The following is a 14,494-nucleotide window of genomic DNA, read 5'->3' as shown; positions in this document are numbered from 1 at the left end:
TTTCACAAAGTGTACTATTTTACTCTTATCAACATATAAATGTTTACGTTTAATTTCTGAAGGCACTGAAAGGTACATTTAACATTTCATAGGAAAGTGAACTTCATTGAATGTGTATTTTTCACTTGAATGTAAGCAACAGAGACAGGTAGCTAAGGAAATACTAAACTATTTTACCTCAATTTTTAGAGTGCTCCAAGAATAGAAATAAAGGCATTCAGGTTTTCTTCAGGGAGTCTTTTACTACACCCATTCCTACCAATTTTAACACTTTATATAAATGAATATTTCTTTCCTACTTTTATATAATAAAAATACAATATTAATATATTAGTAATATATTAACTTCTATATTCCATATTAATCCTTTCTTCTTTTGTACTTGTATGTGCACTTAACGTTTAATTTCTAAGACCAGTCAACATTTTAATACTCAAGGTAGTCCCCAGTTTAATCCATTTCCCTTGACTGTCTCAGGTGTTGAGTTGCACTCAACGCCTGCTTATGTGGAGCTATCACCTAAACTCTACCTCCACAGTCTGACACCATCACTTCTCTCCCTTGCCATCTGGTCTGCCCATAGGGACTCTACCACATTTGTCATCTATTCCTTATTTGCTCAGGTTCAGCCACCACTTCCCTAAAAACTGGGCCGATCTTTTCTTCCTATGAGTTCCAAATGTGGTTCCAAAGTTCTGAGCATTCTGTAATTAGCCTAAAACTAGATACCAACACAACTTATATTCTGTATTCTCCACATTCTCACAGAGGTTTCTCTTGGCACTTAATCATATCATACCCAATATTAGAGTTTGGGGGGAGGTATTTTACCTACTCCCAGTTGCCATGATGAATTCTTTTTTTTTTTTTTTTTTGCAATTTTTTTTTTTAAGAGAGAGAGAGAGAGAGAGAGAGAGAGAGAGAGAGAGAGAGAGAGAATTTTTTTTTTTTAATATTTATTTTTAGTTTTCGGCAGACACAACATCTTTGTTGGTATGTGGTGCTGAGGATCGAACCCGGGCCGCACGCATGCCAGGCGAGCGCGCTACCGCTTGAGCCACATCCCCAGCCCCGCCATGATGAATTCTTAAAGAAGATTCTTTCATTTTCTATTTATCAAAAATTTTGATCAAACACCACAAATACCATAAAGATCTGTAGCATTATTCATCAATGCCCTTAATTTGATAATTAATATATAATGGGTACAACTTCACAGATACATTTTTGTTTTCTTTCTGGAAGTCTTTTAAAATTACTTTTAGATTTTAGTTGGTTAAGATCTTAGTATCCCCAGCAGAATCCATTTATTCCTCTTGCATCACATTTAATAGCTGTTCATTAAGTGTTCAAGTGGTTCAACAACAATAACAACAAAAGAAAAGTAAAAAGAAACTTTTGCTCCCTTACTACTTGGATGCTATGATGAGATAATTTTTATTATGATCACAAAGTTACTATTCCAAATACCAGAACTTTATAACCAGTGTAGCTGTGATCCAAACATCCTACCCTAAAAGAAGGCAAAGCTTTTTTCAAGGAAGATTAATCTGAGGAATCTGAAACACATTTGCAATAAATCCACATGAATATACATAGGCCTCAACAGAGTGTTGAAATGTTTGCATGTTTTCATCCTGAAATGCTTGTATGTTTTCCTCTATGCTATTCCAAATACAGTTAGAAGCCTATCAAGTGAAGAGCCTATTTAATCATCAAATAGGAAACATATATAAACTTCCTTTTAACCATGTTAAAATATTCCTTTTGCAATGAACAGAGAAGTAAAGACAGAAATTGCAATGTTCCTCATTTCACTTGCCATGTTACAAGACGAAGCAAATAAACAAGCTTATTCCTAATAAGCTTTATTATTTTGTAGTCCTTTCAACTACAAAAGACACAATTTAGAAACCAATGGAAGTGCCCTTTGTTTTCTACACTAAACTCATGGTTTACATATTAATATCTGTCCCATTATCAATTGATGGAATTTGCTCTTTTGTCATTTAAATAATATATTTTCATCTCTTGCCTCTAATATATCATATGAATTAATGGCACTTGATATTTTCACTTCTTACAATGTAGTCACTGCATGTATTATATCGAATGTCTGCCAACTCAACATTTTACTATAATTCTTAAGATAAATTACCAAAAAATATTTTAGGTTAAAAGGACATATGGACATATTCAATCATCCACACTATTGCAGTGTATAAATTCAACCACTCAAGTTGACATTCTCATGGGTCTGCAAAGAATAAGGCATATAGAGACAGCCCCTGATTTATAATGGTCCAAGGAAAATTCTTCAACATTATGATGGCAAGAAAGCAATCCGCATTTAGTGGAAGCCATAGTTAGAATTTGAAATTGTGAGCTTTTCATGGCCTCCCAGTTTAGGATATGATACTCTCCCTGGGCCTCAGCAATGAACTACAGATCCCAGTCAGTGATGCAATCATGCAGGTAAGCAACTGATGCTCTACACGGTACTGTGGTGCTGTGCTATGATGTGGTCTGGGTTAGGTGTATTAAATGACCCTTGCATTTATAATATTTTCAACTAAATGATGGGTTTCTCAGGATGTAACTTCACCACAAGTTGAGGCAAAACTGAATATAACCACAATAATGTCATTAAAATGGACTAACTCTGCTCTTGCTTTTCTTAGATTTTGTTAAAAGTGAATGGAACTTTGTGTAAGATTGAATTTTTTAATCAAACTGAAAATAGAGGAGTCATATTAATCTAGGAGAAAGCTGATTAAGCTGAGAACTCATAAACTAGTAAGTATAACAAAGGTTTAACAAAAATTCAGAAGACATTTTTATGAGTAAAAGCTTGAAAAATATTTTTTTAGGTTCAAAAAAATAGGTTTTTTTTTTTTCTTTTTGAAACAGTGAATTAATCACTGCTTTTGTACTTTCTTCCCACCATCTACCCTGCAAAAACAAGCAGAAAACTCAAAATAAAACATACCCATTGGAAGAGGCACAGGCAGTTCCTCTCTCATGGAGGAATGAGATGATATACAGCTCTCTGTAAGCACTATGTCATCAAGTGCAATACTGCCATGGTGACCTTTGCCGACTCTACCTTCAAATTTGATTTGGAAGTCCTCATCACCAAACAGTGATAATTGTTGTTTCCGCCAGAAATTGCCTTGTTCTGCAGTGAGATTAAGTAGGACTTTCGTTTGGTTTGAGACTGACACTTGGATCAAGGTGAGGGCCCCAATGCCAGTTCCATACATGTGGTAATAAAAAATGATCTGTAACCAAGAATAGGAATATTATTTTAGTAATACAATGAATTACACTTTATGTTTATTTAATAATTCTCATTTATTAACAGATCTGGGAGGAGAATTAGATTAGTATATTCCATTGTCCTGTATGTACTGTAAAGCTGAGTTATAATTCTTGAATTAGGCAATTCTTGAATTACACATTATGATATACAGCAGTTTACTAGTATAGTAAGGACTGCATAGAAACTTATAAAAAATGAACTGAGTTTACTTTCTAAATGTGAGATTCATTGAGATTATGGTTTCAGTGTGTCCTGCAAAATTTCTGTGTGGGGATTTAATTCCCAACAGAATGGTGCCCAGAAGGGACCTTGAAGAGGTGATTAGGCTCTGCCTCTGTGAATAGATTAAGGCCATTATTGTGAGAGTGGGTTCATTATCAAGAGAGTGAGTTAAATCACTTTCTTAAAAATCATAGAATACTCTCTTATTTCATCACATACTTGTGAAAACATATTTTCAGTTCTACAAGATCCTCAGGGCTCCTCTTTATATAGCAAAACCACCAGAAGAGCAATTATCCAAATTTTACTTGAAAATGCTAGAAGCAGGCCTTAGAAGAGCAGCCTTGGGAGTTTTCCCCAGAGTGAAAATTAATAGAAGTATTTTGGAAGATTAACATTTCAACGTGTCAAAGAAGTGTTATACTAGATTTTTAGTCATTGTTTTACACCAGAAGAAATTCAGGGAAAATTCTGGGAAAAAAAAGAACAGAACAGATTAGGAACAGCAGAAATTCAGAACTGCTTAAAGCTCTTGTCTTATCATGGAGTGAATGAGATAAAACAGTTGTGGTATAATCTTCATAGAGGAAAAAAGACACTGAAAAATTCACAGTCTCATGTATCAATTCATACTCTAGAGAAAGAGAAAATTAATGTTTAAAAGGTAAAGAATCAAGGAATATATGCAGTGCATTAGTGCAAAAAGCCTTAGACCAAAAAGAGGTACCCTGTGTAAAGTGACTACTTGAATTTCCTAGCTGATGAATTCTTAAAGTATTCTTCTATGATACAAAAATATTTCTTTGATTAACTCCCAACATGAACTGTATGGCTGGTTTGTATTGGGACTGATGCAACCTGGATGGAATTATTGATTTGAGTAATCAATATAAAAGTCCTCAGGCCAACTTTATGGGCAGCGTCAACAGAGACTGATCAGGCCCAGCTGAATGGTGTACTTCTGAGTGGAACCCATCCAGCCAAAGACATGATTGGCCAGGTTTCTGCTTACCATCTGTATTTGTTCCACAAATACAAGCCATATGTTTTGTGTCTTGGTCAATCCTTCTCTATCTGAAGGTCATTTTATGAATGATATCATCAGATTTATGTGCAAACACACACACTTAATTTCCATTTTTAGGGAGCACACTTGATGTCAAGATGACCTAATCTCAGGGCAATGAGAGGGAATGAAAATTTGCTATTAATTCTTCAAAGGAGATTTAAAAAAAAAAAACTGGAAATTCTTATTCTTCAGAGATTTGATTTCTTTCCTCATCAATCTCTGTGTGCCTGCCTCCCATCCACCTATCCTCCAAAAGAAGAAAAAAAACATTCAAATTTCCTTGCTTAAAAGTTTTCCAGAGGGTGAAAGGACAGAGATGATCCTTCTGTAAATTTGTGAAGTCACTACTTACCTGCTACACATTTTTATGATATGAAAGAACCAATAACTCTTAGTGCGACCTTTCCTTACCTCTCTGTATTCAATCCTTATCATAAATATTCACAAAATGAAGCATTAATTATTAATTTTTTGACTTTTCTTCTACATATACTTCATTATTCTCATATAGATGCTTAAAATAGTGGGGACTATAGTCCTGGGACCAAGGGGAGATAGGGATGAATGAAAATCTCAGCTACTACAGTATGAGAAAAACAATTTTGAACATTTTCAGTGCAAGTATCTAATAGAAAAGCTTAGAAGTCAAATGAAATTGGGTTTATGTACATATATCATGTTTCATATTTAATTTTCCAAGACTAAATAGAATTTGCAATTTTCTATTGATATATAGAGCCAGATATAGCATAGATTCAATGTATATAAAATATAGTGTGCCTGGGTTTTATTTCTGAGAAAGCATCTACTCATTTGTAAGACAGCAAAATCATGAAACTATGTTTGATTAAAACTCAATTTAAGAATTGAGTTAAGAATTTAATATTATTCTGTGACTTGTTACTTCTATTCTAGAATGCTGACCCAATTATTTTTCTAAAACTCTCATCTGATTACATCACTTTTATTATAGAAAATCCTCACAGTCTGAGAGATGAGGTTGCTCTGTGGGGGTTAAACCAAGAAACCATATCATGATTAGACAGAAAAACTATGATAAACTAAAGTTTCACATGTGTGAAGACTCTATCTGATAGAATGTTGAAGACTGGTCACTAAGTCTTTTTGTACTATGGACACAGGTACATCAGAAGATTATATCTTGACGATAATAAAGTTTTAAGTCCTGTAAGTGTCTCCTAGCCTGACTGGGTCAGCAAACAAACAAACTTGATGGATATAGTTTTTTTTTTTTTTTTAATTTCCAGTGTTCAAACATTAAGGAATACCATAATCAGAGGATCTGTGATCAGATCTTATGGAAAGTGTTTCTCATCATAAATATAAATAAATGACACATTTGTTCATGTACCTGTTTCTCATAAGCAAGTTTCCTGTAAAGTCATCTCTAAGTGCTTGGTTTATATTATACATGAAGGTAAATTTAGTTCCTAACCTAGCTGACTCAAATCATTTATTGAGTATAAACAAACAACTCAGCAAACATGAGAGGAATGTGGAAAACTCTGCAAATATGTAGTCATTGTATGAGGCTTTTTGGTCTACGGAATCATAAAATTGAATTTAGATTTTTAAAACTTCACAGACGTATTCTTCAAATTTCACAAACTAAGGACTACGTCACATTTCCTGCTTCCCTACAGAAATTCTTTATGAAGGAACAAGTTCACTCTTTCCTTTTCCATGAAATCTCCTTCAAATCTTTTATTGTGGTTTTAATCATCTTTAATATTAATTCTTTGGGCTGGGGATGTGGCTCAAGCGGTAGCGCGCTCGCCTGGCATGCATGCGGCCCAGGTTCGATCCTCAGCACCACATACCAACAAAGATGTTGTGTCCGCCAAGAACTGAAAAATAAATATTAAAAAAAAAATTCTCTCTCTCCCTCTCTCTCACTCCCTCTTTAAAAAAATATTAATTCTTAGACATATTTAATTATATCCTGCATATTATTTCATTTTTTTGTGGTAAAATTCTCATAGTTCCAATAAGCACTAAATTCTCCAAAGGGAAGGAACTGGCATTTTACATTTTTTGTGTTATCTATCCTCATGAATGATAAACCATGGAATTTTCCACTGGTTTCCAAAATTCCAATATCCATGGAATTTATCCATAGGAATAAAATTTCTAACAATCCTTCCCTTTCATTCTTTCTTCTTTTTTTCTTTACTTCACTTATACCATTTGAACAACTTCAAACTCATATTTGGTCTGACCCCTGCATTTTATTTGATTTTATGAACAGTCTTGCACAATAATTGGGACTTTTCCTTCCATACCTTGCAGTTTTTGCTTTTCTTACTTATAACTGGGCTTGATAGTCTGGCTGTCCTCATGGGTTGCTGTGGAAAATAGCTCTTTATAAAGATGTAATGGCCAGATGAATTGCCTAAGGTGTGGTCCACAGCTGGTTCTGTGCTTGTAGGTGGGATGCTGCTAGGTTTTAGATTCCAGTCACAGTCCTCATCCTGATCCTGCTCCCAGGCACAGAGGTCAAATTCAAAATCACAGTGCCCACTAAAAGTACCTGGAAAACATTTTCAAATTTATGTTAGAAAAGAATGGAAATCCACTGTCTTTCAAGTTTGTGTTTCAGAAATACAGTGATATTACTATATCATGCATTGTTCCAAACCTTACAATGCTATCCTGATGGCAGCATTTAAATAGAGCATGTTAGTTTGTTCTATACAGCTATTTGCTGTATAGACGTAAGTTCATTTCTCCACAAATCTAGTCCCAATCTCAAAACTTGAGAAAAGACTTTAGCATCACATACACTATGTCTTCTGAACACCTATTTATTCAATGTAATTTATTACTTCTCTTTTCTCATCTTTGCTTCCAAGGTCTTGGTAGTGAATTTAGAAAATTTATTATTCCACAAGAGTTTAGTTTGGGAAATATTGCCTGCCACAAAAGCTACCATGAATCATAATTTTTTAAAAGAATTTAATCTCTTTAGAGATGAGAAAATTATGAAATGAAAAAGGTACAAAAGATGTAATAATTTGAATTAATTTATTGTAGTAAGTTGCAGAAATTAAATGTTAAGTTACATTGAATACCAAACTATTTCCCAGGTGTTTTTTTTTAAAGTTTATTTGTTTTTTTCTTACATTTTCTGCATATGAGAAATTTCACAGACATCTCTTTATAATGCTAAAGTTAGCTATAAGGCTATCAATGTTAGTGTAGTTGTTATAGAATGGAGAATTTTTGTATAAAAGGTCATTTCTTATGGTGTGTTTGGGACACTTTTCATCATCCTTATGTTTAAGTAAATAGTATGATCCTGAATAAAACCAGTGAGTGAATGATTTGATAAGTAGTAAAATATTCTGTTTAGAATTACTTGAAAAAGTAATTCTTTATTAATTTATGCTTGAATATTACAACTAAAAATGAAAATCTCTAAAATTATAGTTATATGTGAGATGGGATCCAAAACTAACTGTACTTAAGGAGAACCTACTGTATCGTGTCAAAATGTATCCAGATGGTGATTTTTCAAAGAAAGGTCATTTGAACAATTGTTCAAATTCTTTAAAGTAATTTTATATAAATGAACATAAAACGTATTTGTCACCAACACACTAAAGAGCCAATTCTCTAACACACTGTCCAAAGGAAAATAGAATCCATAACAATTTCTGGACAAAAATCTACTTAATTCTATTACACAGGGCCTTAAGAATTTCAAAATTCTGTTGTGCTTACCAGTAAAATAGTGGTTTTCCTTTATAAATACATTTTTACAGTTATAAAAATAAAAAATTGTTTAAAAACAAAATAAACTTCATATTCTTTATAGTTAATAAGGTGGAAAATATGAAATGTATGTTGTATAATTGTTTCTATGCCATTTTACATGTATAAAATGAAACTGAAAATTTCTGTAATTTGTAAAATTGTTTCTAGGTATGTTATAGTATATAAAATTACAGCTAATTATATCTCATCTCCTACTAAGAAACTTGCCCAACAATGAAAATGGGTTTAAAATGATCATTTTTAGATTAAAAGTGATAAATTTAAGAAAACACCAGGATAAATATTCTTTTTAAAATGGTTTAATTTAGCAGTCAGACTAATACTAATTTCTTATGTTTTTTAAGGATAGAAGATATTTTTCTATCAAGTTTTTATCACTAAATCAACAAGATGGCCTTTTTATCCAATTGCTGAGTTAGTTTTAAAATTACATTTCAGATTCATTTTTATAATTTATTCTTCATATAATAGACTAAAATACTTATAAATATTTTAGATCAGAATATTCAAGTTCTCCTAAATATTCTTTCAGAGGACTGGGAAGGAAATCTCACTAAAATAATAGTAACCCTAAGTCTGCATCTAGTTTAGAATCTGAACTGTAGTCTTGATTAAGAATTATATCAGGGCTGGGGTTGTGGCTCAGTGGTAGAGTGTTGCCCAGCACTTGTGAGTACCTAGGTTTGATCCACATAAAAATGAAATAATTAATTAAATAAATGTATTTTTAAAAAGAATAATATCATGAAGTAACTCATTGTCCTTGTGTTAGAAAATTTGGCAACCCATAAGGATCTGATTACCATATAGACCAATACTTAGAGAAGCCATTTGTACAACATGTAGCTGCAGAAAACAAGATTTCTTTAAAAAAAATCATAAAAACTCTGCTATGTGAACCTCTCTATATAATGTAAATCACATTTTTATTTTGATTTTTACTATATTTTTGAAGATACATTTCCTTAGAAAATTTAATTCTGACATACAGGTTGGGAAAATAGAACAAACGATTGTAAGTTGTTTGAATTTCACATCACTGTGGTAAGAGGGAACACCTTTAATTTCATGTTTCATTATTTCCCATAGGTGCCAGGTGAGAAAGCTGCAAACACTTCTGTGAGCAGATGTCAATTCTTGGCATTTCATGGTACAATTAAGGCCAATGCCAGACAGGTGTGCCATAAGGAAGGAAGAAAATTATCACCTTTGTCTACAGCCATATCATTAATCAAACCAGTTTTCACATTTCCACATGTTATAATGATCAATATCTTTCAAAGTATAAAATATATATTTCTTTTAAAAAGACATCATTTCAAAAGACTATAACCTTATAAAATCCTACAATCATATTTCTAAAATTAAGAGCTCACCATTCTATTCATTTATTTATCTGATATAAATCTGTAGATATTCTATAAATTAAGTATATTAAGGAAAATAGGAAACAGTCTAGAAAACAGGTAACTGGGTATTGAACATACTATGTGCTACTTCTGAATATTCTCTTTATATTTGTCAATTCATTTAATCTGCACATTATTGTTTTCCTTCTTATTTTTGTTGTTGAGAAGGCTGAAGTTCTGAAATAAACTTTGTTTAATATTATATCATGAGTAGCAGAGCCGTATGGTGAAGAGTGATATGCCACAGTCCCTGGAATATCACACTCTTTATAAGGTAGTCCGCTTGGTTTGAGTGAGGGTGAGAGTGAGGGTGGCAATATTGCAAATTTACAAAAACTACAGCAATAGAAAGTACATAAGGGGCTGGGGATGTGACTTAAGCGGTAGCGCGCTCGCCTGGCATGCATGCGGCCCGGGTTCGATCCTCAGCACCACATACAAACAAAGATGTTGTGTCCGCCGAGAACTAAAAAATAAATATTAAAAAAAAAGAAAGTACATAAGACTCTGAGGATGCGTTCTAAGCACATGTTTCCTGTGAGAGTGCCACGTGCCAACCAGAGCCATCTGCTTGGCTTGATCATTCTTAGGATAGAGTGATGTGATTATCTTTTCTTTAATTGTTCATCTGAATACTAATTTCCCATGAATGTCAGTTTGTCATTTAAAGAAAGAAGTTTTTGCAACCAAAGGAATGGGATAAATCCTATCAATTATGACGTTCTTTAGAATAATAAGAAGCAGTATCACATTAAGGGCTCTCAGAATTTTCACAATGTAGGAGCTATTTCTTCATACAAAAACCATGATCCAAAATTATCTAAGGAAGTATTTATTTACTTATTTATTTGTAGAATTTCTGGTAGAATAAGATATTAGAGAAGCAAAGGACAAGAATTTAAAATCCTGATAGTAAAACCACCTCTAAAAAAGCGTGATTATAGAAACTGGTTTCTAGTTCTCAGTGGGCACGCTCCTAAAATTGAGGATTGATCAGTTTTCTAGGGCTGTTTAACAAACAGAAACTGGGTGATTTAAAACAGTAGAAATGTGTCATCTCACAGCTGTAGCAGGCTGGGAGACTGCAGTCAGGGTGCTGACAGATCCTGCTCTGTCTGTCTAGGGCAAAATCTTTCCTTGTTACTTCATTGCTGCTGTGGCACTAGCAATGTTGTGTCTTTGGCTTGGATCTCTATCACATAGCATTCCCCCTGTGCATCTTCCCATCCTCTTCCCTCTGGATCTGTGTCCAAATGTAATACTAGTCATTGGATTAGGACTCCTCTTAATCCAGTCTGATCTCTTTTTATATTGATTACATCTACTAAAACCCTGTTTCCAAAGAAGGTCACATTCTGAGGTTTTAGGTAGATATGAATTTTGGAAAAACACTGCACAGCCCAGGTACACATAAACTTGGGGGGTAGGATAGTATACAATCAGGTAGTGGAATGTTGCCTTTTTAAAGGGTAAATCTTGGATTTTTGAGATGTATATTTATATTCTAAAATAATTACTATTCGACATTTTTTCATTCCATCTTATGTGCTACATGCTGATCAAAATCACAAAAGAAATATTTAATAGGTAAATCAGTAGTGTATGTATATATATATATATTTTTTTTTCAAATATTTATTTTAATTTTTCATACAAAAAGCATGATCCAAAATTATCTAAGGAAATATTTATTTATTTATTTATTTGTAGACCTTCTGGTAGAATAAGATACTAGAGAAGCAAAGGACAAGAATTTAAAATTCTGATAGTAAAACCACCTCTAAAAAAGCATGATTAGTTATACATGATAGTAGAATGCATTTTGACACATTGTACACAAATGGAGGACAACTTCTCATTCCTCTGGCTGTACGTGGTATAGAGTTACACCAGTAGTGTAACCACACATGTGTATAAGGTAATAATGCCTGTCTTATTCAACTATCCTTCCTATCCACATTCCCCCTCCCCTCCCCTCTGTACTATCTAAAGTTTCTTCATTCTTCCTTACACCCCCCCCCATTATGGATTAGCATCTACTTATCAGAGAAAACATTCAGCCTTTTATTTTGGGGGGGTTGGGTTATTTTACTTAGCATGATATTCCCCAGCTTCATCCACTGACCTGAAAATGCCACGATTTCATGAGTAATATTCAATAGTGTATGTGTACCACATTTTCTTTATCCATTCATTGTTGAAGGGCACCTAGGTTGGTTGCAAATCTTAGCTATTGTGAATTGAGCTGCTATAAATATCAATCTGGCAATATGCAGATTTTAAGTCCTTTGGGTATAAACTGAGGAGTGGGATTACTGGGTTGAATGGTGGTTCCATACCAAGTTTTTTTTTGAAGAATCTCCATACTGCTTTCCAAAGTGGTTGCACTAATTTCCAGTCCCATCAGCAATGTATGAGTGTGCCTTTCACCCCACATCCTCGCCAACACTTATTATTGCTTATATTCTTGATAATTGCTCTTCTGATAGGAGTAAGATGAAATCTTAGAGTGATTTTGATTTGCATTTCTCTAATTGCTAAATACCCCATTCACCATAGTCTCAAAAAATACTTTGGAATCAGCCTTACAAGAGGTGAAAGTCCTCTATAATGAAAACTACAGAACACTAAAGAAAGAAATTGAAGAAGACCTTAGAAGCTGGAAAGATCTCCCATGCTCTTGGTAGGCAGAATTAATATTGTGAAAATAGCCATATTACCAAAACTGTTATACAGATTTAATGCAATTCCTATCAAAATATCAATGACATTCTTCATAGAAATAGAAAAAGCAATCATGAAATCCATTTGGAAAAATAAGAGACACAAAATAGCCAAAGCAATCTTTAGCAGGAAGAGTGAAGTAGGAGGCCTCACAATAGGAGACCTTAAACTATACTACAGAGCAATAGAGACAAAAGCAGCATGATATTGGCACCAAAATAAACACATAGACCAGTGGTACGGAATAGAGGATACAGAAACAAACCAACGTAAATATGATTATCTCATACTAGACAAAGGTGCCAAAAACATATATTGGAGAAAAGATAGCCTCTTCAACAAATGATGCTGGGAAAACTGGAAATCCATATGTAGCAAAATGAAATTAAACCTCTATCTCTCACCCTGAACTAAAATCAACTCAAAGTAGATCAAAGACTTTGGCACTAGAACAGAAACCCTGTACCTAATAGAAGAAAAAGTAGTTCCAAATCTTTATCATGTTGGATTAGGCCCTGACTTCCTTATCAAGTCTTCTAAAGTCCAAGAAGTAAAATGAAGAATCAATAAATGTGATAGATTTAAACTAAAAAGTTTCTTCTCAGCAAAGGAAACAATCAATAATGTGAAGAGAGAGTCTACAAAATGGGAGGAAATCTTTACCACATGCACCTTAGATAGAGCATTAATATCCAGGATATATAAAGAAATCAAAAAACTTAATACCAAAAAACAAGTAACCTCATCAATAAATGGTCTAAGGAACTGAACAGATACTTCACAGAAGAAATATGTTTTTGACATGTCCTTGATTTTAATAAAAATATTTCACTTGTTTCCTACACTAATTTGTTAAGAGTATCCTTAGCCTATTAAAGTAGTATTCTATGTCTATTATAAGAAATAGTTGCTTAATTTAAACAAATACATTTGGCACCCATAGGTTTGATTTTTTTCCATTAATTATTTGGTTACATTTAAAGGTTGTTACCTTAAAACATTCTTAAAATGCTTGTAAGATGTGCTTGATATAATAATTATATTTTTGAGCTTTGTTTCCTAGCATTCTAAGTTTTTGCATATCTACATGCATAGAGTTTGATCTACAGTGTTCCTTTTAATTTTGGGAGTCTTCATTATCTGTGATATATGAGCTTCATAAAACAAACTCTATTATTTTACATAGTTGGAATTATTTCTTTGGACATAATCATTTCACTAAAATTTGATAGAACTCAGCAGTATCTATCCCAAGAGACAAAAATTTGAGGATATTTGTTAATAAATTATCTGATAGTTAATTGTGTAATTAAATTTTCTGTTTTATAAGGTAATTTCAGTCATTTTTCTCCAAGAAAATGAACCATTTCATGGACATGTGAAAACTAATAGAGAGTTATTGGTATTTAAATGGTTTTCATTTATCCTTTAGCAAAGCTAATCTTGTGGAATTGTGAGATTTTTTCTTTTTAAAATTAAAATTTGGGGGAGTTCTATCTATTTAAAAAATAGTTACCTTTGTATTTATAATTGCCATTTTCTGTTTTCTACATTCCTCTGATATTCTTAATATTATCTTATAGTTTATAATTATTTACGTTGCAAAATTTCAAACTTACAAAAGTGAAAAGTACAGATTAGGTCTCATCTATTCTTTAAATTCATAAATGGTTATACTATCCCATTTGCTCCATGTGCATATCTATATATGTATTTTTCAGAAACATTTGAAAACAAATTGGAAAACTGTGTCATTTTTTCAATACTTTATTTCTTTCATATAAACAAGGGTATTTTCTTATATAGCTATAGCAAAGTCACAAAAACAACGTTTAACATTACAAATCTACAGTCCATATTTAGATATTATCCTAATTATATCCTTTATGACTGTATATCCCATTGGTTCAGGATCCAATCCAGGATAACCATTTGGCTTCCATGACTGTT

The 14,494-nt window shown here is 32.9% G+C and overlaps 1 protein-coding gene across 1 annotated transcript in view; it reads right to left on the bottom strand.

The window, feature by feature from the left end:
• MALRD1 (MAM and LDL receptor class A domain containing 1) overlaps positions 1-14,494 on the bottom strand; it is a gene marked incomplete at both ends in the record, with an annotated part of 684,412 nt that overhangs the window by 365,259 nt on the left and 304,659 nt on the right. Inside the window, 2 exons of the mRNA XM_081298191.1 lie at positions 2,990-3,281; positions 6,917-7,164. Coding sequence (XP_081154317.1) covers positions 2,990-3,281; positions 6,917-7,164 — 540 coding nt within the window. The remainder of the gene's footprint in view (positions 1-2,989; positions 3,282-6,916; positions 7,165-14,494) is intronic.

The sequence above is a fragment of the Spermophilus citellus genome (genome assembly GCF_964194105.1).
Source record: "Spermophilus citellus genome assembly, chromosome: 6".
Lineage (NCBI taxonomy): Eukaryota > Metazoa > Chordata > Mammalia > Rodentia > Sciuridae > Spermophilus > Spermophilus citellus.
This window is presented reverse-complemented; position numbering and strand designations above follow the sequence as displayed.